We start from the raw sequence: 26,136 nt of genomic DNA on the forward strand, positions 1-26,136 counted from the left end.
TGCATATTTAATACAAAAATGACCTCCCTGATGCTCTTAAAGTCTGGTTTGGAGTACAGACCTGCATTCATGCTCACATAGTGTAAATTCTTCACATTAACGTTTAAGGAGCAGCAGCGTAACCATTAATGCCAGTGGTTTTTTAATTAAGTGTTCATCAAACACATATGGGTGTGGTGTCAGTGTACTTTTTGCTATCTACCATTTAAGCTACAGTATATGGGCAACTGAGACTAGTTGTCACACTGGAATTTTCTTTCCATCGCATTTATGGGAAGTTTGTAATATCTATAATTTGCTCTATTAAAAAACAATAGAAGCATGTGGTTTGTCCCCAAAGTAGCCTAAATGTGTGAATACTAGCCTGTGTGTTCATATCTATTTTTTTTTTTTTTTACTCATTTATTAATTTATACAGCATATACATATGTTATATTATGTTATATAATTAGGCTACTTCAAATTGTTCCTGTTAAAACAACCATTTTTAAACCTTTGCTTCGTTCCTCCACTTTAAAGACACACTTTGGATAAACAAATTTTCTCTCAGTGACACAGCACACAGCCTGTGCTGGGCGTATTTACACCGGAAGGAATGAGGGAAAACTAGTTTTATAAACATAAAACATGATCAAAAACAGGAATCCTAGTATAAAGCAATGAATTAAAGTGTTAGTCCTCTCAGTCAGCCAGAGGTGGGCGGGGCTGACGTTGCCTTAGTAACCAGAGGTGGAGCGGTTTCTAAGTTATAAATCCAAGCGGCTGTTTGTTATCCCTCCTCGAAGACTTTGGATCATATTGCGACTAGCTCCACTCCGCTTCACCATCAAACCCTTCAAACTACTTTCAGCTTGAAAGAAAACACTTGAACGATGTGCGGTAAGTTCAGCTTGTTATTATTATTTCTCTACAGAAATAGGAATAACGTTACTGTAAATGAATCGCTTTGATGATAAGGCAGCCTATTTCTCATACTGTCATAACTATCATATTTAATATTGTTATGGCATGTATTAAACTATCTGTTCCTGGCCTGTGTGTATGAAGGTGAATATATGGTATATACATGCCAGCGTAAATATTTGGGTGGTCTGGTCATCATTCACTGGAGTTGTGACAGATGACGTGAGTGACAGATCCGGTTTGAAGCGCGAGAGCGGTGGTGTCTCAAAACATAGTGAGCTGCCTACCTAGACAGCGATTTTTGAACATCAGAGGCGACAGCGAACGTTCGAACTGCGCCTACATCGTGTAAATATGATGTCTGATGTATAGGTTTGGGCGTGATGACGCACATGTATGCTGTCTAGTTAGCAGCACACTCTGCGTTTTAAGACACATCCTGAATACTATCTGGATCCAGCACTTTCACCTGGCGACGTGGCTGATTCCAAATGTTAAAGGAACTCTATCACTTTGTCTGTCACCAAGAGATTTATAATAAACTCCCTTGCCTCAGAGTTATTAAGCAATCTCTTATTGAGACTATTGTGGTGATTAATATTAATAATGACTTGTATTTCTTAAAAGAAGAAAAGATTTATAAGTTGTTTTAAAGAGACATTAGCACAATAATTACTGTCATATTATTATTATTACTCAATATGACCTAAGCCTGAAGATTATAATAGCAACGTTCTATCTATCTATCTATCTATCTATCTATCTATCTATCTATCTATCTATCTATCTATCTATATATATATATATATATATATATATATATATATATATATATATATATATATATATATATATATATATGTCTGTCTGTCTGTCTGTCTGTCGGTCGGTCTGTCTAATCTTAACTGTCTATCAATATTTTCCCTCCTTTAGTTAATAGGTTTATCTGAATCCTTAAAGTCTTAATGTGTTTGATATGCTTAAAGTTTTTGACATTGAGTCTGTAAACCTATTCTTGGGATGCTAACTGGGTCACTTTAAAAACCAGACTGTTAGTGTTCTGCACTCTCCAAGCCTTGTTACCTTGTACCCGGCAGGAATTTTCGCCTACCTGAATTACAGAGTGCCACGGACGAGGAGAGATATCATTCAGACCCTCATAAAGGGACTCCAAAGGCTGGAGTACAGGGGTTATGACTCTGCAGGTAAGACCGCCACTCCCACCTCAGTGAGGGTAATGTCAGTGTGTTCCGCAGGTAACAGATACGGCTCAAGACGTGAACAGTGGCCTCGTTTCTTGGGTTTTGGCAGCACAGTGGGCCTGGAGTGTCAGTTCTTCTGCTGATGTATCTGAAGCAGTCAGTCGATACTTGTGTGAAGGGGATTATTGTGATGTTAATCTTGTTTTGTGCATGTTTATCAAGAGTTTTAAATAGAGCTAAAGAGACTGAGTGACTGAGTATGATGCTGTTCTTTGCTGAAAACTGTGTGTTTTTTGGTCAGGTGTTGCATTGGATGGCTCAGGTAAAGATCGTGCTGCTAGTGTCAGCCTCTATAAGACGACCGGGAAGGTGAAAGCTCTTGATGAAGAGATCTACAGTATGTTATCCCACTTTACTATCTATCAGTCTTCTTTATTTTCTTCTTTAAAGTGTTTCTTTAATGATTAATTCTCTCCGATTTGTATTGTCAGAGAACAACTCCATCGATTTCGAGGCAGAACTGGACACACACTTTGGCATTGCTCACACTCGCTGGGCCACACATGGAGAGCCCAGTCCTCTCAACAGCCACCCTCACCGATCCGACAAGAACAATGGTAAAACAACACGATTAACTGACCTTACGATGGGTCACCTGGTTTATATCTGGTCATTGGTGAACCAGTTGGGGTTGCCGTCAGTTTATGAGCTCTTTGTCCAGAAAATACAGGACCTGGTAGCCAACACAGGCTTTAAAGCCATTAGTTTGTGTTTGTAAATGAAAGGCTGGCGAAGGCTATAATGCTGTGAATGACAGTTCAGATGAGAAAGTTCACCTCTGAAAATAAACACCTAAGTAGGGGGTAGAAACAGACAGCAGGTGGTTCCTCTCGCCATACAGTTTGGTGTGCTACCAAACTTTCTCCTTATAAATCCGTTCAGTTTGAAGGTTTTATTTTTTTTATTTTATATTTTGCCTGATGATTATTTTATTCAGCTGGATTTCAGAATGATTCAATGAGCATCTGTACGAAGCAGCATTACAGTGTTAGCTACATTTGATTAGTGACTTATAAGTTGCAAAATTGTTCTCTTGAACTTTTATTTGGATTTTTTAAATTAATTTTGAAAAGCAAGTTTTTATTGTAGTCTCAGACTATTGACCCCACTGTAAAATAATACAGCCCTTTGAACACAGGAACAGGGAAAAGGAAATTATTCTTCAAGATTCAACATAACTGTCAAAATGTTGGACAACCCTAATGTCTTATTAATGATTGAACAGCTTTTCGGGCAGCGCTCCTGACCTGAGTTCGGACCCTGGCTTGTGATCCTTCTCTGATCCCGTCTGTCTCTTTCTCTCTCACACTTTGCTCTCTGTCTACTATCCACTTTTATTTTAAATGAAGGCATTATATTTAAAAAATGATTGACCAAATCTGTTTAATTTTTTATCTTCTTAAAAGCCACAAACATTTTCCCAAAGCTCTGAACAGTCTGGAAATTCTCTCAGCCAACTTTATTAGGTGCATCCTGGGATGCTTTTCCAGTATTATTGAATGATTGCACTTGTATACTGATCACATTGACTGCTTTTTCCAATTTGTTTATGAATTTTTGTATTTATTATTCTTTAAATGTATGTTTTACTGCAGTAAATTCTGCACTTTAAGCGGTGTAGTATTACAAAGATCATTAGGAAAATGTGGGTGTGTCTACACTTTTTACCTCTATTGTGCTTTCAGTCAGGACAAATAGTTTTGAATAAGATCACCTACGTATACACAATTACTACACCACACAAAGATCAACAGACAAATAGACAATCTTCAAGCCTGTTTCATTTTGAAATAGAAAGCATGTAGGCCTAAATCCATGAACGGCTCGTGAAAGCATCAGCCATTGTTGTGTATCAACTATGATATATGGTAGACATGACATATGGCATACAGCTATTTTTACATTGTAGTACACGTGAACAAGAATGCATTACATGGTTTGTCTCAGATACCTTTCTACTTTTTGCATTTGTGATGATTTATGTGGAGGGCTTTCTTTCAGGGTTTCACAATTACATTTTTTTTTACATTACAATGAAACACACCTAAACCAGCTAATCAAGGTCTTCATGATTATCAAGTTGAGACCGGTTAGATCTTTGTTCTTTTTTTAGGAAGACCTCAAGGAACGGGATTGGAGAGCCCATTATGATTAGTTTTTTTCTTATGTGTTTGCACCCAAGTTCTCATTCAGCTAATGAATTAATTTTGAATGTATTCATACAGCTCTGTATGTTTCTCTCCAGAATTTGTTGTCATCCACAACGGCATCATCACAAATTACAAGGAGCTGAAGAAGTACCTGGTAAGCAGTATTTGCATCTCTTTACTAGAGCGCTTGTCATTGCATCCATTTTACTTTATTGATGTGAAAGTGGGTGCTACATACCAGAAAAGAACCAGAACAAATGCATACATTTACATTAGTGGAAAAGAAATGTTGTTTCAGTCATTCCATTTTTTTTATGAATAAATTAATTTATCAAATTAAGACAAGGAACATGTATTAGAGAGATAATTCACCAAAAAACTCTAAATTCTGTCATTAGTTACACACCCTCATGTCATTCCAAACCTTCGTTCATCTTCAGAACACAAATTAAGATGTTTTTGATGAAATCCAAGAGCTCTCTGACCCTCCATAGACAGCAAAGGTACCACCACGGTCAAGGCATAGAAGCATTGTAAGGACATCGTTAAAATACTCGGTGTGACATCAGTGGTTCAACTGTAATTTTGCAAAGCTACAAGAATATTTTTTGTTTTCACAAAGAAAACAAAAAGAACAACTTTATTCAATGATTTCTTCTCTCCCGGGAGAGTCCTCTGCCGTTATCAAGAGTTGAATGCACCACAATGCATGGGTGTGATGCTGCTGACGTGGAACACACATGAGCTGCGCCTTGTTTACGAGCAGAAGAATGCACACACATTCCTCATTGTACTCTCCATAATGTGTGTGAACTGTCCGCTGATCGTTTAGTTGCATTGCTGTCTATGCAGGGTAAGAAAAGCTCCAAAAATATCATAATTGGTGTTCCGAAAATGAACGAAGGTCTTATGATTTTGGAATGACTTGAGGGTGAGTAACTAATTACAATTTTGGGGGACCTATCCCTTTAAGAACTTGAATACAGTATAGGCAAATTATAATACTTATTAATAATTAACAAACAGAAACATAAAACCACATCGAACTAGAATGGAATTTTGTCAAGGGAATATCTTTGTGAATTTCCTTGTCGCACAGATTCCTAATAAAATGACTGGATTTCGGTATGTGCAGTGCATGTGCATAGTCAAGACATAAAACGCAAATATCACATTCCTGGTCTCCTTAGGTCATAACTTAGATGATAATCATTTGTTAGGGAATGGACTTTAAGAGAAGGTGCGTATTAATACAATGTATAAAAATAAGTAATTGTTTATGATATAATTGACATTTTTTACATTTTATAGATTGCGACTTTCTTATATGGTGTACACTATTTTATTTATTGTTAGTTACGTCACATCTAATAGTTTGTTGCACAGTATCCCATAATACAAATTTATAAGCAATGAAATCATCATTTAAAACTAATATGTTGAGTATTCCACTTCCTCTCTGTGTCACTTTCATTTATCTCTGATTTCTTCTCCACAAAAGAGAAACATGTTTTGTTTTGCCGCTGCTTGTGTCTGTAACCATGGCTTTTCCATCCCAATCCACTGACAGGTTTCCAAAGGCTATGATTTTGAGTCAGACACAGACACAGAGGTCATTCCTAAGTTGATCAAGTACCTCTATGACAACCGCGAGAACGATTATGTGTCCTTCTCCACCCTAGTGGAGCGCGTCATCCAGCAGCTGGTAAGCATCATGAGTGTGTACGTGTGTGTGTGTGTGTGTGTGTGTGAGAGTGTGTGTGTCTGGGGTGAGGGGGTGTTCTTACTCAAATGCCTCTGGGAACCCCTTGCTCGGATTGTGAAAGTTAAAGGCCAGTTCTTGCTCATTTTCAGCCCTCTTAAAAACAAGGAAAAGGAGTTCAGAAGTACTGCTCTGAGGGGTTTGAGGGGTAGTTATGTTTTTTGCCGTAATTGTTGTTGTGAGTCTCTCAAAGTTCCCACAGATAAATCAAGTAAGGCATTAAAAACTTTACAAAAAGTTAAAAGCGAAAACATTTTCTGCATTTGCTTGCTTCCCTGTATCTTAATACATTTTTCTTATCTTTGATAAATTGATCACGTAGTCAAAGTTTGTTCTTCCTCATTTTCAGTTATATAACCAATAGCTACATTTATCAGCACATAATGGCGTGCCGAATGGCTCTTCCTCGTCTCCAAGTGACTGATATTACCTAGACTTTTGAATGTGGACAGCTGGACCTTGTTTTATGATTCATTGTCAGCACCTTTGGACGACTCTCATGGCCATAATATCCTCTGCTGGGAAGTTCAGCTCTGTCCAAACATTGTTCAGTGACGTTGTATGAACGAAGAAGGTGCCCTTTGAGATATTCTTGACAGGAGTCTAGTCTTTATCATAGGTTTGTAAAACACCCTGCCTTCCTATCAGCGTAATGACTCTGTGTTTTCACCATCTCTACCGGACTCTCTATGTTTTATGGCTTCTTTGATAAATTGATTACAGTAATTTTTTATTGCTCTCTTTCGAAACTGCTCTGACAGCCATCATAGTAAAGGAAGGCTGCGAGATAAAAGGATGATAACATTTTGCAGTTGTGTGTTATGGGGCGGCCAAGGACATTAACTGACCTGCTTTAAATGAAACAAGAGAGAAGAAAAAAACATGTCTTACCGAGGCTAATTTAAAACAGGCATGGGTGCTTTGTGCACTTACCTTTGTAAAGACGCACACTTAAAATAAAGGTTCCTGCTAGAATTAAAAGGGGAAAAAAGTGTTTTAAAGCCTGAGGCCAGAGGAAACTTGTTAGGTTACAATTAATAAGTTTTAAAAATGATTTACATCTGTGTACTGGTACTCTACAGAAATCAGCAGTAAATACACTGATTTAAAGATCTAAATGCTGAATCTCAAAAATAATGTAATATTTCACTTCAAAATCAGCAGGAAATAAGAATGCTACATAAAGTAAATTAAGCACCTTTTCCTCAAAATTCTTAGAATTGTAATGCAAAATAATTTGAAATAATTTATATGCAATTAATTAAATATGTAGTATGTGAAATATATTAATATATTTATATGACTCAGGAATAACCCACTACTTAGGTTATTTTAATAATAATACTAATTAGATATATAGACACACATACATTTATATATATATATATACACACCCTTAAAGTATTCTGAATAATTATAACAGCGTAATATAAAAATGATAATGCTAGAAATGTCTGTGATCCCCAAATCAGCATACTAAAATGATTTCTGAAGGATCATGTGACACTGAAGACTGGAGTAATGACTACTCAAAATTCAGCTTTGATATTTTAAAACATACAGTATATATATAGGAAACAGTTACTGTAAATTGAAATAATAATTTGCAATAGCGTTATTTTTGATGTATTGTTACACTAATAAATCCGGCCTTGGGGAGCAAGAGATTTCTTTTTCAAAAACATTAAAACTTTTGAACGGTAGTGTGTATATACAAGTGTGTGTGTATGGATAGAGTAATTAAGTAAAGGCTGCATGGTTGTAAGCACGCAGTGAGTCCTGTATCAGTGTGTTATATATGTGTGTACTGGAGTGTGTGTGTTTTCCTCTGGGCAGCGAGTCAGGAGAGTTTCAGTGAGGAGGTAGGGGCAAATATGAGTTCCCTCAGCACACAGAGAGGGCCCCTATTCCCCTTAGTTCAACCCTCACTGTGGGGCTCTGTTCGTCTCAGCTCCCCTGTGCCCCCTCCACCTCTGTAGGCCTCCGCTCCAGGCCTGATCCTGTGCTGCGCTCCTGGTGGGGGGGCTGACGAAGAAATGCTAGACCCTATCCCTGCCTGTTCAATAGAACGATGATGTTTCCATTCAGATCTGTAACATAGATATTCCTGTGCCTCAGTGAACATTTGTCTCATTCACAGTTTTTTTCTCTATCTTCCCAAAGGAAGGGGCATTTGCTCTGGTTTTCAAAAGCATTCATTTCCCCGGAGAGGCCGTTGCGACCAGGTCAGTAAGAGCTATGGTTTCTCTGAACTGTAAGACATTCAAGTTTCCTTGTTCCCTTCTTGCTCTTTCTGTCTTCTGAGATGAACCTTTTCCCATTATTTGTCTACGTGCCAGTGAACAGGAGCCAGAAGGTTATAATCCGATCTCGGCAGATAAGATTTATGATGTTTAGTTACAATCTGTACATTTAAGTACAAGGAACTAGGATTCTTAAAAAGATGTGCCTGTCCAGGAATCAGGGATTTAACAAAGGTGTTTATGAAGGGTTATTTCAACATGCTTGGTTGGTACACTGACCCTGTATATATAATTTTGGGTCGACTGAAGCCAAGACTGAAGTTAATTATTCCCATCTGCCTGTCGCTGGTTGTGAATGAATGTGTTGTTGGTTTTGGTCAATTCTGTACAGCTGTGAAGGGAACATTTTAAGACAGGCCATGTTGCAAGACCCATTAGTGTGGGTTGCTGCATAAATACTAAAAAATGCTATTGTTGTTTTTGCACCAACTAAGAAACTTTTTGGAAAGGTTATTCATGGAACCTTTGAGGGGGGATGTTGTTTTGAATGTGCTCACAGCATTTGCTAAGGACTATACAAACTCTTCGATACCAAGGACCTCCAAATATAATCCTTGATTGAATGTGATATTATAACGTCTATGGGCCCTTTTTAACGATATAAACGCAAAGTGTAAAGCGCATGGCACAGTTGCAAATCCAAATCCAAATCCAAAGACACAGCTGTGTCCAAATCCACTTTTTTTTTCGAGATGCGCTCGCGCAACTGCGAATCGCTATTTACATGGCAGAATTTGTTGCCGGAAAAGCTGAATGCTTCTCAAGCGAAGAAACTGATCTGCGGGACAAGCAGGAATCCACCAAAGCTCTGCGCAATGAGTCAGTTAATATATATGTGCGTGTATTGGCACGATTGTACAATTAATTAGCCAATTTCATTATAATTAGTAATAGGCTGAATTGCAAATAGATAGCCTAATTCTAATACTTGCAATGACTATCCATCATTAAATTTTTATATTTATGTAGCCTACTCAATAAAATTCTTTTACACTGTAATATTTTTTTAATATTTGGCATGTTTGTGTGATGCGCATCCCTGTGTGTAAAAAGAAAAGTCAACACGCACTGTGGACCAGCACAGAGGCGCATTTTCTACCAACGCGCTCTTTAAATAACAAACAAATATTGTGCCATTGACTTTAGACTTTAGACCAGGTTAGAGTTAGTCTATGGCGCAGTCTATTTTCAGCTCCTTAAAATAGCAATATGCCTGAACACACCTCTTTTTTAGACCTGCACGCCCACTGGTGCACAAATAGGCACAAATGCATTTGCTAATTAAGCAACGTGGCACTGGATGGGAAAATGCGAATGTCACCAGACTGAAACTAGCAAACACACTTGCGCTGCGCCTTGCGTCGAATTGCGCCGGTAGTATGATAGGGCCCAATGTGTTTCCAGTTATATTGCAGTTTTTCTAAAGCAAATTGCTAAAATCTTCTTGTAAAAGTAAATGGCATTTTTGTGCTACTAAATTTTTTTTTTTTTTTTTTTTTACCTAAGATAACAAGATTAAAGTCATAATATTTCGAGAATATAGTCAAAATTCCAAGAATAAACTTTAAATATTTCGAGAATAAAGTCAAAATACTAACAGAATAAAGTCAAAATGTTTCAAGAATAAAGACGAAATAGCCCACTACAAAAATAAAGTCAAAATGTTTCAAGAATAAAGGCGAAATAGCCTACTACAAAAATAAAGTCAAAATGTTTCAAGAATAAAGGCGAAATAGCCTACTACAAAAATAAAGTTGAAATATTATTAGAATAAAGTGGAAATGTTTTGAGAATTTAAATTTGTAGAATTTAAAGTTATAATTTTATTTTTACGAGTTTATTCTCGTAATATTTTAGCTTTATTCTCGAAACATTTCCACTTTATTCTCATACAATTTTGACTTTATTCACAAAACACTTGTACTTTATTCTCGAAACGTTTTGACTTTATTCTTGAAACATTTTGACTTTATTCTTGAAATGTTTTGACTTTATTCTTGAAAAGTTTTTACTTTATTCTCGTAATATTTCAACTTTTTTTTAAATATTACAACTAATTTCATAATCATAGATTTTATTTTATTTTTTACGTGCCACAAAAGCGGTGTCATACTGCAACAACATTGACTCCATTTACTTTTTTAATTAAATAAAACACACAGAATTAATGAGGGTGAATAAATGATGATAGTTTTAATTTTTAGATAAGATAACCTTTTAATTAAGACATGAACTTAATTTGATAGTCTTAAAAATCTGTCAAATTGGAAAAAAATTCATAGACCCACTAGAGTCACAGTGTTAACTTTTACAAGTACCACTCACGTTCAGTGAATTATTAATATTATTGTTAGCTAAATATGTAATTGTAAAAAAATTAAAAATAAAATTAAAACATTAATATGCAATTTAATGTTTTCGTTAACTGGAATAAAATGTAAATATTAAGTGAAAATAAATTGAATGAACAGAAATGTTTCTTTGTTAACTAACTGAAAATTAATGTACTAACATTTTAAAAAATGAAATAAAAATTATTTTAAACATAAAAATAAAAATGACAAAAGAACGTAAAAAACTAGAATTAAAATTAAAACTGATGTATACAAATACTGAAATATAAAAATAAAAGTGAATTCTAATTTTTATAAATGGTTTATGATTAATACTAAAACTACACTGTAAATTGGAGTACTTAAAACAGAAATATGTATTCAGGCTTCCTAAATCCTAAATTCCAAGTTTTTTTTTTCATATGCCCTTTAAATAATCTATCTTAAAGAATGGTATAGCAGTATCACATCACTTCCATTTCCCCTTACTTCCTGTCTCCCCTTTATTTGATTATAACTTGAGTACACGTGACCCCAAAGCAAAATCATCTCAAAAGTGTGCTGTTGCGGTTTTGTTGTTCTTGGTTTATTAATAAATCTCTTAGGTGGCCCAGATTTAGAATCCAAAATACACTTCACAGGATGGTGAACATTTAGCTTGCTATGCACACTAAAATGCAACTGCCCAACCAGTTCAAACAAAGCAAGCACTGAGAAAGCGCTCCAGTGTGGACACTTTTGGCACGTCAGCATAAGAGACTGTGGGGCTGCGCTAAGCAAGAAAGGTGGTGCATGCAAAGGACAGGTCTGAAATATTTCCTCAAACAGAGGGGAAGGGGCAGACCTTAACAAGGATATTAAATAGAGAGAGCTTGAAAAACCACTCCTCAACACAGGTGTCTTGTTTACAGCAGTGCTTTGCTAACACAGTTCTCTCAGCCAATGGAAGAGCACAGCCACTGCACATTCAAACTATCCTTTTTATTTTAAACAGGAGGGGCAGCCCGCTGCTCATCGGTGTGCGCAGTCAGTATGAGCTTTCCACAGAGCAGATCCCTGTCCAGTACAACTGCAGTAAGTCCCGCTCACATCATCCCTACTTCTCATCCACATGTACATCTTCCCAAACCTGTTCTGCTCATTAGAAGTGAGTTTGATATCTCACACTATACAGCCAAGATGTATGTGAACACTCAAACACCACACCCATACTGCATGTGTTTGCTAAACATTTCATTCAAAAGCATTTGCATCGATAGGGAGTAGGACATATCTAGTTTCTGGGCTCAGTATGTTTTTAACATATTTATTCAGCAAGGATGCAATAAATTGATCAAATGTTTCAGAAAAGACTTTTTGTAATCTTACAAAAGATTTCTGTTATGAATAATACATGTTCTTTTGAACTTTCTATTTATGAAATTAAAATATTATTTCTACAACAAAAAAATAGAGCAGCAACTATTAATATGCACTGATAATAAGAAATGTTTCTTCAGAAATGCTTTTGAAGTCAGAAACCCACAGTTTTCGAGAATGGAAGTTCATGCTGTAACATTTAGATTTGTCTCAACCGGAATTGATGAAACTAGCCAAACCATTAATTTTGACGGAGGTGTCACATACTTTTGGCCACATAGTTTTGCCACAAAAGCCAAGAATGTGCTCAGGGCGCTGTCAGGTTTAGAAAAAAAGACGAAAGACAGCATTGCTTTCATGGTGACCTCTGGTACATCTTGGGCTGAGGATTTGGAAAAGGCGTGTGGCATCCAGCCCAAAACTGACTTCGAAATTCTTTGTTTTATGATGGCAGCTGTCATTGTCTGCTTGTAATAACCATAAAGCTACAATGCTTTATTTTTATGAACGTATTGTAAAATAATCAAAGGATGAGTAGCCTTTATGTGACCCTGGACCACAAGTCACTGGGGTATTAAGTATGTAGCAATAGCCAAAAATACATCGTATGGGTCAAATTATAGATTTTTCTTTTATGTTCCATGAAGATATTTTGTAAATATCCTACTGTAAATACACCAAAACTTCATTTTGGATTAGTAATCTGCATTGCTAAGAACTTGACAACTTTAAAGGCAATTTTCTCGATATTTATATTTTTTTGCACCCTCAGATTCCAGATTTTCAAATAGTTGTATGTCAGCCAAATATTGCCCTATTATAACAACCCATAAATCAATGGAAAGCTTATATATTCAACTTTAGGGTGATGTATAAATCTCCATTTCGAAAAATTGACCCTCGTGACTGGTTTTGTGGTCCAGGGTCACATCTAGGCAAAATACACTGTTGTAAAGTGAATATTTTAATTAATTTTTTTTTAAACATTTAAATATGTTTTTATTAAGTTAACATATCTAATTTTTGATTTCAGTTTAAATAATTTTTATTCATATTTTGACTCTATGCTATCAGAAAAGTCAGTTAATTGTATAATATTAAATCGCCTGACTTTGTTTCTTGGTTTAAGCAATAATTCTCTGTTAATGTTTCACTAATTTTTTTTTTTTAGATGTTAAGAAGTCTGGTTTTGATTTCTTTTTCCTCTAGGTAAATCCAGGACAGATGAACAGGAGAAAAACTTACTGAACCGAAGGGGCAGCACCAATGCCCTGCACTCAGTCCATGACAGACTGGCGGTGGAGTTTTACTTTGCCTCTGATGCTAGGTAATACACATGTTATTACACTGTAGAATCTTGAGCAATCGACAGTGTTATATTCACATCGACATTATTGTTTCTCCTTAAGAAACCTAAAGATTGCTGATGTCAAGTTTACACAGAAATAAACTAGTTACAGTAAAACTACTGTATAATGTCAGCTCAGGAATACACCCTGCTGGCCACATAACCTCATTACAGACGTGATTGCGATAATAAAGTATAATACTAAAATATGTTTACTATGATTTTTCACTCTCAGTGCAATTATTGAGCACACCAACAAGGTGATTTATCTGGAGGACGATGATGTTGCTGTAGTGGTGGAGGGGAAGTTGTATGTGCACCGTATTAAGCGTGCCGCAGGCGAAGACCCCGTCCGTGCCATTCAGACCCTACAGATGGAGCTCCAGCAGATCATGAAAGGTGACAGTAACACCACCGAAACAACATTCAAAGTGATGTTCACCCAAAAATGAAAATTTCATTTACTCACCCACCCATGCTGTTCCAAATTAGTTTGAACTGAATATAACTGATATTTTGAAGAAGCTAATTGCTGGTAGCCATGGACTTCCATAGTATTTTTTGTGGCTTAATGGCTACCAGTAACTGTTTGGTTACAAATATTCTTCAGAATATCTTTTGGAACAGCTTGGGGCTGAGTAAATGATGAAAGAATTTAAACACATGAATTTAACACATGACCACTGAGTAATTCAAGAAATGATTAGTAAATAAAATGTAAGAAATTAAAATAAAGCATTAAATACCATTTAAAAAAAAAACATTTACTGATAAGATACTGTTCCATATTAGTGCTGTCAAGCGATTAATTGCGATTGATCACATTCAAGGGAAAAGTTTTTGTTTACATAATATATGTGTGTCGCGATTCATTTGTTTGACAGCACTAGTGAATATCAGTCTTTGCATTTCTTTGGGATCAAACCCATAACCTTGGTGTTGCAGGCGCCATGGTCTACGTTTCTGAACATTTTTGACAGATTGTTTTTTGTTCGGCTGAAAATAAGTAATATACCAAACCCAGTGGCTGTTAGTTTGGTAGTGGAGGGCTGTGCAAATAATCAAATGCGACTATCATGTGCATCTCGTCAGTAAAGCCGGTTCTGTGATTAGTAGTTAATCTCCATCGCATGCCTTCAGATGGAGCGGCATTTATTACACCAAGCTACACAATATCATGTTTATTATCACCAATGTATCATCTTCGATAATGAATGTGAAATTGCATTGCTTGTCAGTGAACTACGAATGATAATCGCATTTGTATTCGTTTATTTGTACAGCCCTAACACAAAAGGATAATTTTGGAGTAATTCCAGTTCTACTGGCATTTCTGTATCTGTTCTTTTGATCTTCATCTGCAGTGTCTGTGGTTTGATAACAGTTACTTTGCATGCCAAATGTCATCTTGACTTTTGTACACTAGTTTGTGCTCACACTGTTTCATACCTCTAGGTAACTTCAAGGCTTTCATGCAAAAGGAGATCTTTGAGCAGCCTGAATCTGTCGTCAACACCATGAGAGGCAGAATCTGTTTTGACAGCAACACAGGTACAACATGACCTTCCACTTTGCCAGAACAAAATTAGTGTAAGATTAAATTAGGCTTCATCTTGTAGCGCAACCCTGAAAGTACAGGCTGATCTGATGCTGCAACACTAGAAACATTCTTAAAGGGATAGTTCACCAAAAAAAATAAAAAATAAAATGTGTTGTTATTTTGCTCATCCTCAGGCCAACCAAGATCTAGGTGATTTTTTTCCCCTCAGTCAATATCATGCAATACAAAATTAATGCTCATGGCTCCTGACAATAATATTATGTTGAGGTCTTATGAAGAGAAACAATCAGTATAAGCAAGAAACTGAACATTATTTGCAAAAAAGACCAATTTCATTTGTGCTTTCAAATGTGTACACAGTTATTCTTGGTGGCCTTTCTGACCATCTGAAGGAGATCAAGAGATGCAGACGCTTGATTGTGATTGGCTGTGGAACCAGTTACCATGCAGGAGTAGCAGTAAGTTTTTGTGATTTTTGTTCTCTGGATATATAACAGAGAACAATGTATTGCTTTAAAGATGAAAATGGTGAAAGAATGAGATGTTTGTTGCAAATGTGTTTGGAATATGTTATCCATTTTCATTACAAGGCTCTTTGGTAAACATTATTCTGATTGGCTAAGAGTGACATTGAACTTTCAGATTTTTTGTACTGTAAATTGACTGGTATACTGTCTATGAAACTATTGTTTGTGGGAACATATCAATATTAGCTTGAAGGACTTCAGCAAGGGGTCTATTTCAATGACTGTGCTGTTTCCCTGACTCAAGCACATGATCACAGCATTATCTCTGATTTTCTGTGCAGACACGTCAGATCCTTGAAGAGTTGACTGAGCTTCCTGTTATGGTCGAGTTGGCCAGTGATTTCCTAGACCGCATCACACCTGTTTTCAGAGATGATGTCTGTTTCTTCATCAGCCAGTCAGGTAAAGTGCAACTTGTTACCATCACTCATATGATTTTTATTCTGGAAAGTGTTGATTCTAATGACCTTTGAACTGATATGGCACTAAATTACACAATAGTAAGTGCATGAGGTGATACAATCTCTAGATACCCAGATGCCTACAAAACAGTAAAAAGAACAAAATTTTTATATATTTAAATCAATGTTTTCCTCCTCTTTTTCCCATAAAAAAATACTTTCCTCAGTTTTTTTTTAGGATGTCAAATTCCATATTTAAAAGGCAAACTTATATATCAATATGAATGCTAACATTTTTGAGTACTCACTGAAAACTCAATGCTTTTATTGAATAAAATGGTAGTGCAATACTGTTACTGGGGCAGCAGGTTTTTTGGTTGATGACACTAACACATGCATGTCAATGCTGCTGAAAGCTGTTAAATCTTGATAATGTCTTTCAATCAGGTGAGACGGCAGACACTCTGATGGCATTACGCTACTGTAAGCAGCGCGGGGCACTGACTGTGGGCGTCACCAACACTGTTGGCAGCTCCATCTGCAGGGAGACCGACTGTGGAGTTCACATCAATGCTGGGCCTGAGGTTGGAGTCGCCAGCACTAAGGTACTGTAGAGGCCAATAGAAATGAACATTTTGGCCTAATAATAATAATAATAATAATAATAATGAAAAATAATACATATATAATACAGAAAATATATTATATTATATTATATTATATTATATTATATTATATTATATTATATTATATTATATTATGTTATGTTATGTTATGTTATGTTATGTTATGTTATGTTTGTGTCTCTCCTGACATGTCTTGCGATCATCTGCAGGCCTACACTAGTCAGTTTGTGTCTCTGATCATGTTTGGCCTGATGATGAGTGAAGACAGGCTTTCAATGCAGCAGAGAAGATTGGAGATCATCAATGGACTCAAAAAACTGCCAGGTGTGTTTTTAAAATAATTGCTGTAATGAGCTCTGTATTTTTTGCAATAGTTAAAGGTACAATTTGTACGAGTCTTTGCAGTAAAATATCCAAAAACCCCTAGGCTAGTGTTTTTTATTTTGTCCAGCTGATTACTAACAATATCTCTAATGTTTTCAACTACTTGTAAATCATGAGAAAATTCCCATTCTAAATAGTGACACAGGGCAGTGCAGTCGCCTGTCGATGATGTTAGTTACCCTTTGTTACTGCCTTTACTGACGTAGAAACCACACGACAACAAGTGTCGCATTTTGTGACAAATGCGGAAGTAGCTTCGCAACAAACTTCAACTAGAAAGAGAGGCCGATCTCGCTTGTGTTTTACTCGACAGGTGAGTTGTTTTAATTCATATCTTTACAGAAAACTTATGCTATTATAACGATCAACAAGATTAGTATTATGCGGCATACACGCCAAACGCGGGGCATCGCGTCTCTAGACCCATGCGAGAACGCGTCTGGTCCATAGTCTGATCGCGTCTTTGCATTGGCTTTGTATGTAATCTACTCACGCAAATTGTTGAACTCGCGTTAAATCCATGATTTAAGTTTCCGGCTGATTTGATGGCCATCAGCGGTTGTGTAGAAGACAACAAATCCCATCATTCCACGCTCCTTCTTAGCGTCATCAAACCATGCAATTTTTATTGTTTTGCTAGTGCGCCCTCTAATGGCAGGTCCTACAACTTGTACCTTTAAATAGTGCTTTGAGATTAAAATTAACTTTGACATTGTCTCCCATCCAGAGCTGATCAAGGAAGTTCTGGCTCTTGATGACAAAATCAAAAGCATTGCAGATGAGCTCCACCATCAGAGGTCTTTGTTGGTCATGGGTCGAGGCTATAACTATGCCACCTGCCTTGAGGGGGCACTGGTGAGTATGGTGAAATATATAGTTGGGGCAGTATTACTGAGCATATAATCAGGCGTGTTGTTTAGTCAATCACACTTTCCTGGTCTTTGTGCCCTGTAGAAAATTAAAGAGATCACATACATGCACTCAGAAGGTATTCTGGCTGGAGAGTTGAAGCATGGTCCATTGGCGTTGATTGACAAGCATATGCCGGTCATCATGGTCATCATGAGAGATGCTTGCTACCAAAAGTGCCACAATGCCTTGCAACAGGTCACAGCCAGACAGGTAACCATCATCACATGTATTCTGGAATATGCCCAATTATTCAACACTTTATGATGACTCATATCTTGTCTATATCTTTTAGGGCCGTCCCATCATCCTATGTTGCCAGGATGACCCAGAGATCAGCAATATGGCATATAAGACCATTGAACTGCCTCACACAGTGGACTGTCTGCAGGGCATCATCAGTGTCATTCCCCTGCAGCTCATATCCTTCCATCTGGCTGTTCTCAGAGGATATGATGTACGTTTACCTTTCCTTTTTTATTTATTTATTTATTCACTCATAACTATATTTTTATTATAATGTGTATTATTTTAATATTATAATAATACTTTTTTTTATTACTTTTGCATTACCATTTAAAAGAAACTACTGTATTCAAAACAATCAATACAAAACAGCAGTTTTTTTTTTTTTTTTTTTTTTTTTACAGAAAATGTCTTTAATATTCAATTTCCTGTATTTTTATTATATATCATCTTTTGATTCCCATCAGGTGGACTGCCCAAGAAACCTGGCCAAATCTGTGACCGTGGAGTAACTCCTTCCCAGGAAATGTGAACTAGTGGAAGTAGAAGAGAAGAATACTAACCACCAAAGTGCAATTACCAGAGTGTGTGTGTTTACGTGTGTTAGCATCTGTGTGAATGTGGGTGTGTGGGTATTTATGAAGCATGACCAAATCCCTAAAGGTCACAAGACCTGAATGGAACCAGTGGGGGTTGAGGGGGGGTGTATTTTATTCTAGTGAGATAGACGTAATACCATTTGTTTCTTAAGTGCCTCAACATCCAAGTGCAAATGAAGGAACCCTAAACTGTGCCTTACGCCCATTTCTCTCAGCTTTTAACTGAGCCTAAAAAATAACAACAAAGTCAAATGTTCACCTCAGACAAAAACAAAGTGCAATACATTAATCTGCACAATTAATCTGCATGTCCAAGAAACTTGCCACCAATCACAGGGACCAAAGATCTTAGTTATGTTGAGTGGATAAGAAAGTGATGCATAGATGTGGAAGTACATGAATGTGCAAGTATGAATTGTTTTTTTAAAAGCAAGGTCTAATACCTACAGTATCATGTGCAATACTAGGAAACACTATTTGTCCTTATTGTTATTGCATTGAACACATTTCTGAGCTGTAGCAAACAAGTGTTAATCACTTGAACGTTCATACAGCCTTCAATTATCTTAGCGAAAATCTAACATAAAAACTGGCTTCCACTGGAAATTTTACTGTACTGTTAGACTTTACTTTGACTGTGAAGCATTTATTTTTGGAACAATCATTGTGTTATTACATGTGCTTTTGATTTAGTTGTTCTTTTTTTAATGAATGATTGCAGTGATTATTTTTTGTGATCTATATATTTTGTGCCGTAATGAGATTTCCAACCCTCAGCATAACTTTTCTTTCGTTCTGGGACACATAATTTAACACATAATTTCCCTGGCACACATAGTTGTCATATACATCCATTTTTAATCAGTTTTATATTTTTTAAGTTATGGGTTGAGGGTTGTAGTATGAGAGCAGCTATGAAAATAAAGCCTTTATATTTCTTAATAGTTGCTTGTAAATAGAAAAAAATTAATAAAATGAAGTGCAACCAGCGACAGTGTCAGTAACTTTAATTATTCGACTTTAATATGATTTTGTCTTTTTTATATATCTACCCATTCATTTCCCTACAGATGGTATAGTAAAAAATGCAATGCAATAAATACTATGAACTATAACTGATAAGAGCCAGTAAAACAAGGATAATGCTGTTGCAAAGGTGGCATATAGTCAGTTAAAAAACTGAAACATGGATCGGTGTTAAATTTTTAACACCAGTGTTATTGGCTTACATCATTCATACAGTATAATAGCTGTTCTGTGATCATGTTTTTCCAAGTGATCTCTAAGTGCACACTGGCTAGAGAATCTAAGTGCACTCACCAGCTCAACGTCATACTGCCATCTGCTTGTTAAGATGAGCCCAGCTGATTCTTTATGCTGTTTTACTGGTTGGAGGACCAGTATTTGGCAATTTGTTTAATTTAGCAGTATGGACAGCTAAAGCAGGCAAAATGAATCAGTTAATTATCTGAAAACAATTTATATAATTAAACGTATGCACAAATAACAATTGAATATCAATTGAATAGCTTTCAGATGGTATACATTTCAATTTTCAATTCTGTTTCAAGTCAAGTCTTCATTTGTTTGGATTATGTTTGGATGTTTGAATTATTTTGAATAAACTGCACTTGGGTTCTCACTTCAACTTGCCTTCAGGGGACCATTTGTTACAGAAAGCTAAAATGATGACAAAATGAAGACTGATTGCTAGCATGATGGACTCGCCACTAATATCAGTGAGAGCTGTAGGCATCCCGGTGAGGTCAGTGCTCTCAAGCCCTGCCATCTTTGAGGTCCTGCCTTCCTCTGCTGCCCTTCCTTTGATGGCGATTGCTATTTTGAGTGTGTGGGCTGCACACTACGCTCCAGAGACCTCTTGTCCATGAATCTGCTCCAGTGCCTTTAGAGGTGGCGGCATCTACTGCAGAAGCCCCTGAGGTTGTGGTGTCTGCTTCTGAACTCATAGTGTGACCTGTCACAGCCACAGAGGCTGCTCATGAACTCACAGACTGTCATATCATGACAAAAGAGGCAGTTTATGAACATTTTGATGTTATTGTCATGTCGCGGCTATGGAAGCTGCTCAAGAACTCTCTGTCTGTTCTATTGTGGTCAAGTGGTCTGTCCACGTCTCTGCTCCGCCATGGCTTCCTGCTCTGTCAGGACCACTTGGCCGTCCTGCTCTGCCATGGCTGCCTGCTCCTCTTGATCTTCTTCACGGTCCGGGCCCACCTCTGCTTCATTGTCTGTCACTGATCCATGGCCCATGTTCTCCAGTGTTCCACAGTCTGCCACTGCTTCAAGGCCCAGGTCCTCCTCTGCTCCATTGTCTGTCACTTCTCCATGGTGCATGGTCTTGCCCTCTGCTCCACAGCCTAGGCCATGACTCTAAACCTGTTCCCCTGCATGAGCCTGGCCCTCCCTCCCTCTCCCTGTTTTGCTTCAGCTTTACCACCCCCTGGACTCTTTACACTTTTTTTGTTTTAGAGTGGGGGTTTCATTAGGGTGTCAGGAGTTGCTTTTAGAGGGGGGATATGTGATGTCTGTTTTGGGGTTTGTTTCATGTTATAGTTTTCATGTCTTTTTTATTTTATTTATGCTGTTTGTGTCACGCTTCCGTTGCACTCATGTATTCCTGCTATTGGTTCCTTGGTTCATTATGTCATGTTCTGATTGGTTGTCTTAAAGTCATGTGGCCTGTCTCTCATTGGTACATTCATTATAAATAGCCTCATGTTGCCTTTGTTCTTTGTCTAGCTTTAAACTGTGTAACCTGCTGTCTGTGAGCTGTGTTTCTGTTTCAAGTCAAGTCAAGACAAGTCTTTTTCAAGTCAAGTCTTCATTTGTTAGGATTACTTTGAATAAACTGTACGTGGGTTCTCACCTCAACTCACCTTCAGTGGACCATTTGTTACACAAAGTCATTATGATACATGAAGTGTAATAGTCTAGCCTAGTATGAGTTCAAATCTAGCACTTTATCATTGATGGTAATGTGGCTCATTTATCTGAAGTCCAGACATTGATATTGGGATATTAATAAATACATACATAAACAAGTGCCCGTTAATACTTTTGTTATTCATATTTAAACAACCTCTTAAAGACCGATATTTATTTTTGTATTATTTATTTTAGAAACTATCACTTATTCTGCAAGAATGAAACACAAGTACGTGTAAAAACATTTATAATGTTTCAAATAAATGCTGTTCTTTTGAATTTTTAAAGAATCCTGAAAGTTATGAAGCAGCTCAACTGTTTTCAACACTGATATTAATAAGAAATGTTTCTTGAGCATCAAATCAACATATTAGAATGATTACTGGAGGACCATGTGACCCTGAAGACTGGAGTAATGTCTGCCAGAAATTAAATTGCCCCTATTATGGGTTTTTGAAAATCACTTAAGCAAAGTTTTATATCTAAAGGTGCACCATGTATAAAGTTATTGTCTTTGAAAAGAAAGAGTCGACACCGAGTCATGAAAATGAGCTGTTTCAAGGTGACTTCAAAATGAAACATTAGCAAATTTATTCCTGCCCACTTGTTGCACGCACAGACCCAGGAAAACTTACACCTCCCCTCCAAACACAATGGCTGAATCATGGATTACTGTGCTCTGCACTGTGAGGGGAAATCTGTTTGTTTGGGTATGTCGAAAAACACCCTTTACAGAAAAAAAGAAGGTAAAACAACAATGTAGGAAAATTTTGAAGTTGGTGAAGAAAAGTGTTCAGTGTTTCTAAACATACCCTGTATTGAACTGTTGTACACAGAGTATGCGTGCAGCTCCAAGAGCTAGACGATCATTTGTGGTTAAAAAGAGTACTATTATTATTATTATTTATCAATAAAATAGCTGATAAAATGCATACCCAACAACATTTAATGGTACAGGAATTATAGTTAAATGACTTGACAAACATGTTTAATCTTCTGGTGGGGATCTCTCACTTTTCTGAGGAGTAAATCTCCAGTAAGCTTTCAAATCCAACAAACTGTTGTAACTTTGTGAGACACAGTACTTCATGAGTTCACTGACCAGTGCAACACATGGATATCCTATACATAAGGCACATGCAAATACATGGACATTTCTCTTAGTTATGACTCACGAGCACTTGGAAGATCACATTTAAAAGGATTACAACCATCGGAGGGAAACCACATCGCTGGGGATGGTGGGTAAGCTTCTCAGTCTTCCTTATCACTCCATACAGAATGCCACTTATAAATCCAATTCAACAGTGTGTTCATTATCATCACTCAGAAGGTCACTGAGCAATGAAAGATCATTTGGCAGTCTTGCAGTGTCCCCTCTTCTAAAGTGCTTGAGGTAAACCCATGCAAGCTTGCAGAGGTCAACATTTGCATCACAAACGGTGATGTTATGGACCCGGAGCAAACAGAACAATCCCCAGTGATATGATGTGTGTATTAGGAAACATATGGCGTCTCCACCTTTTGTACTCAGACACCATAAAATACACAATAATTTTTCAAGAAAGAAGTTATTATGGATTGTTTAATAATATTCTTAGTTATAAATGGCAGTTTTAGTCTGAATACCACTTACTAAATATATTAAATATTGTTAATTGTTTATGGAAATGAATTACTTTAACTTAATTAAAATTGTGACTAATCATTTATTTTTTGACTTTTTGTCTGCCATCTTTTTTCACAGAGGCCCAGGATTTCTCCTTTGCTCCCATCATATTTTGTCATTTCTTGTTCATTCTTCACTGGGACTGAGTCAGAACTGTTCTTCTGATGAGACAATCAGGGTGTGGGAAGAATGGATGGACCCCCACCTCTAGCCTTCCATGATGAAATATCAAGACCAGTGAGTTCATCTGACTCAATCTCAACCTCGGTTGGTAGCTTTGTCAGTGTTTATTGTGCTCATTGGCAAGTAGTCTGTTGAAGTATAAGATACTGGTAAGGTGCTAATTTATATGACTGGATTACAATTTAAACATGGAAATATCAGCATGAATATTGAATTACACTAATATTCCATTGCCAACATAATATAATAATATAATATATTAATAAGAGCCAACCAAAAAAAAAAAAAAGATGGATATGTATCAGCTGCCTATGTTCGGTTGTGAAAAACAATCTTGACATTGGTTTATTATAAATAAAAAAATATATATAATTTTCTAAATAAACATTATGAAGCACTTTCAACAACAGGGTGTCACGGTTCAGCTGGTGTGCCGTGGTTGGTCGAGCGTACTGCGCAGACTCAAACTGAGCTTGATGACGTAGATGTGACGTGAGCAAGATGTTTGACAAAAAGTCTTCTAATCACTGTGCCAAGAGAAATTTGAATCACCCACCGAATCTTGCAGAGACGGCGAGCGTGAACAGGAGCAAATTTGGTAAGTATTCTGATGAATTATTTTGTAATTTTGCATAGGCTTCTCCCTTGACTTTATGCCTCCACGCCCCCTGATTGTCTCTCATAGACAGTAAAAGATTGCCTGCGAGCTTCTCCTCCTGTCCATACGGTAATTTCTATACTGTGCCACAGAGAGTTGCAGGTTATGACGTAGTCGTTAGCCTATTTTTACAAAAACTGCTTCTACGTTACTTCATAACGTAAGACACAAGGTAATGGAGCCTTTTATACTTTTTCGTGTTTCTTTAGAAATAATTAATGAAGTCTTTAAATGCCTCACATGTAAAGTTATTCGCTATTTATTGTTGGTGCCATGTGCTCTCCTGTCTATTGTCTGACCCCGCCCTTCTTGTTATCTCATTATTGTTTCAGTTGCTCCATCTCTTAACCATCCTTGTTTGTCTCCCTTTTTGTTCTCCTGGTGTCTGCAGTCCTATGCTGATCCATTGTTTGTATGAACAGTACATGTACTGTTGGTTCCCGTTTTTTCCTGCCATGCTGTGCTACGTCCTGCCCTGTCCTGGCCTGTCTGCCTGTTTGAGGACTCAGTGGAGAATGGGCTCAGTCCAGCTACCAGCCTCCACTACCTGCAGCCCCCTCTTCCAATACATGCTTCAGGTAGCAACACCAAGTTCACTGAGTGACCCAGTCTTTTCTCTGCCATGGAGGCTTCTACGGAGTCCACTCCAAAGCCTGCTCCACTCTAGAACCCGCTCTAGTTTGGGAGCCTTTGGAGTCCAGTTCAAGAGCTCTCAGAGTTTACTCAAGAACCTGCTCTAGTCAAGGAGCTCTCAGAATCCACTCCAGAGCCTGCTCCAGTCCAGGAGCCTTCAGACTCCACTCAGGAATCTACTCCTAGTCTACTCCTACCCATGAGTCTGCTCAACCATGGAGGTCAAGAACTCTGACTGCGCTGCCTTGGTTGTCTTCAGCCCCACCTGCACCAATGTGGTGGTCACCAGCTCCACCTGATCCACCATGATCCACTTCAGTCATGCCTTCTCAGCTGTGGTGGTCTCCTGCCCTGTCCTAGCCTGCCTGCCTGTTTGGGTACTTTTTGTTGTTGTTGTTGTTTTCTTTATCATTAAAAGCCTTTATTTTATTTTATTCCTGCATTTGAGTTCTCGCCTCATCTCTACCCACAAACCTGACACAGGATATAAAATAAGGCATGTCAGTGAAAAGTGGTCAGGGAAAGGTTCTTTAGAAATGACTGTCAACTTTAAAAGTTATAAAGTTTTATAACATTTTATATGTTATACATTTTATGATTTATTTTCTATCCATTTTCTATGGGATTTACCATTTTGAACCCTGAATACAATTTTCTGGAAATCAATAACAACAACAACAAAACACAGACATTAAAATCACTCCTCAAAAGTAATTTTATAAACACAAAATCACAAAAAAATATCAAAAAGTACAAATGATAAAAGTTCACTGTAAAGGTCCTTTAAAGCTTCTTTACACACTGTAATATCATCCTGAAGAACTCTTTTATGCTAAAATATCTCCTAAAATATCTACTCTTTTGATCTCAAGAGAGTGTTAACTACGGCTACTAATCAGGCAACCAACTGGACCTTATTTACACAAGACACTGCTCCACTGATCATGTACAGTATTGTTCAAAATAATAGCAGTACAATGTGACTAACCAGAATAATCAAGGTTTTTCGTATATTTTTTTATTGCTACGTGGCAAACAAGTTACCAATAGGTTCAGTAGATTCTCAGAAAACAAATGAGACCCAGCATTCATGATATGCACGCTCTTAAGGCTGTGCAATTGGGCAATTAGTTGAATTAGTTGAAAGGGGTGTGTTCAAAAAAATAGCAGTGTGGCATTCAATCACTGAGGTCATCAATTTTGTGAAGAAACAGGTGTGAATCAGGTGGCCCCTATTTAAGGATGAAGCCAACACTTGTTGAACATGCATTTGAAAGCTGAGGAAAATGGGTCGTTCAAGACATTGTTCAGAAGAACAGCGTACTTTGATTAAAAAGTTGATTAGAGAGGGGAAAACCTATAAAGAGGTGCAAA

The 26,136-nt window shown here is 37.1% G+C and overlaps 1 protein-coding gene across 1 annotated transcript; it reads left to right on the plus strand.

Annotated features, from left to right (window-relative positions):
- Positions 1-728: 728 nt before the first annotated feature.
- LOC113038413 (glutamine--fructose-6-phosphate aminotransferase [isomerizing] 2-like) lies at positions 729-19,662 on the plus strand. Its single transcript, XM_026195794.1, has 19 exons — positions 729-879; positions 2,001-2,108; positions 2,407-2,502; positions 2,597-2,722; positions 4,411-4,469; positions 5,886-6,020; positions 8,241-8,302; positions 11,708-11,787; positions 13,282-13,399; positions 13,656-13,819; positions 14,876-14,971; positions 15,342-15,439; positions 15,790-15,910; positions 16,357-16,514; positions 16,745-16,859; positions 17,647-17,774; positions 17,874-18,041; positions 18,124-18,285; positions 18,542-19,662. The coding sequence occupies exons 1-19, from the start codon at positions 873-875 to the stop codon at positions 18,584-18,586; spliced, it is 2,046 nt and encodes a 681-aa protein (XP_026051579.1). The 5' UTR covers positions 729-872; the 3' UTR covers positions 18,587-19,662.
- The last annotated feature ends 6,474 nt before the right edge of the window (positions 19,663-26,136 follow it).

The sequence above is a fragment of the Carassius auratus genome, chromosome 21, assembly GCF_003368295.1.
Source record: "Carassius auratus strain Wakin chromosome 21, ASM336829v1, whole genome shotgun sequence".
In the NCBI taxonomy this organism is placed as follows: Eukaryota; Metazoa; Chordata; class Actinopteri; order Cypriniformes; family Cyprinidae; genus Carassius; species Carassius auratus.

Bases quoted from the DNA above. Each gene is read 5' to 3' on its own strand.
- LOC113038413 (XM_026195794.1), top strand. The intron at 13,820-14,875 runs GTGACAGTAACA...TCATACCTCTAG, and splicing joins GCTCCAGCAGATCATGAAAG to GTAACTTCAAGGCTTTCATG. The intron at 15,911-16,356 runs GTAAAGTGCAAC...TCTTTCAATCAG, and splicing joins TTTCTTCATCAGCCAGTCAG to GTGAGACGGCAGACACTCTG.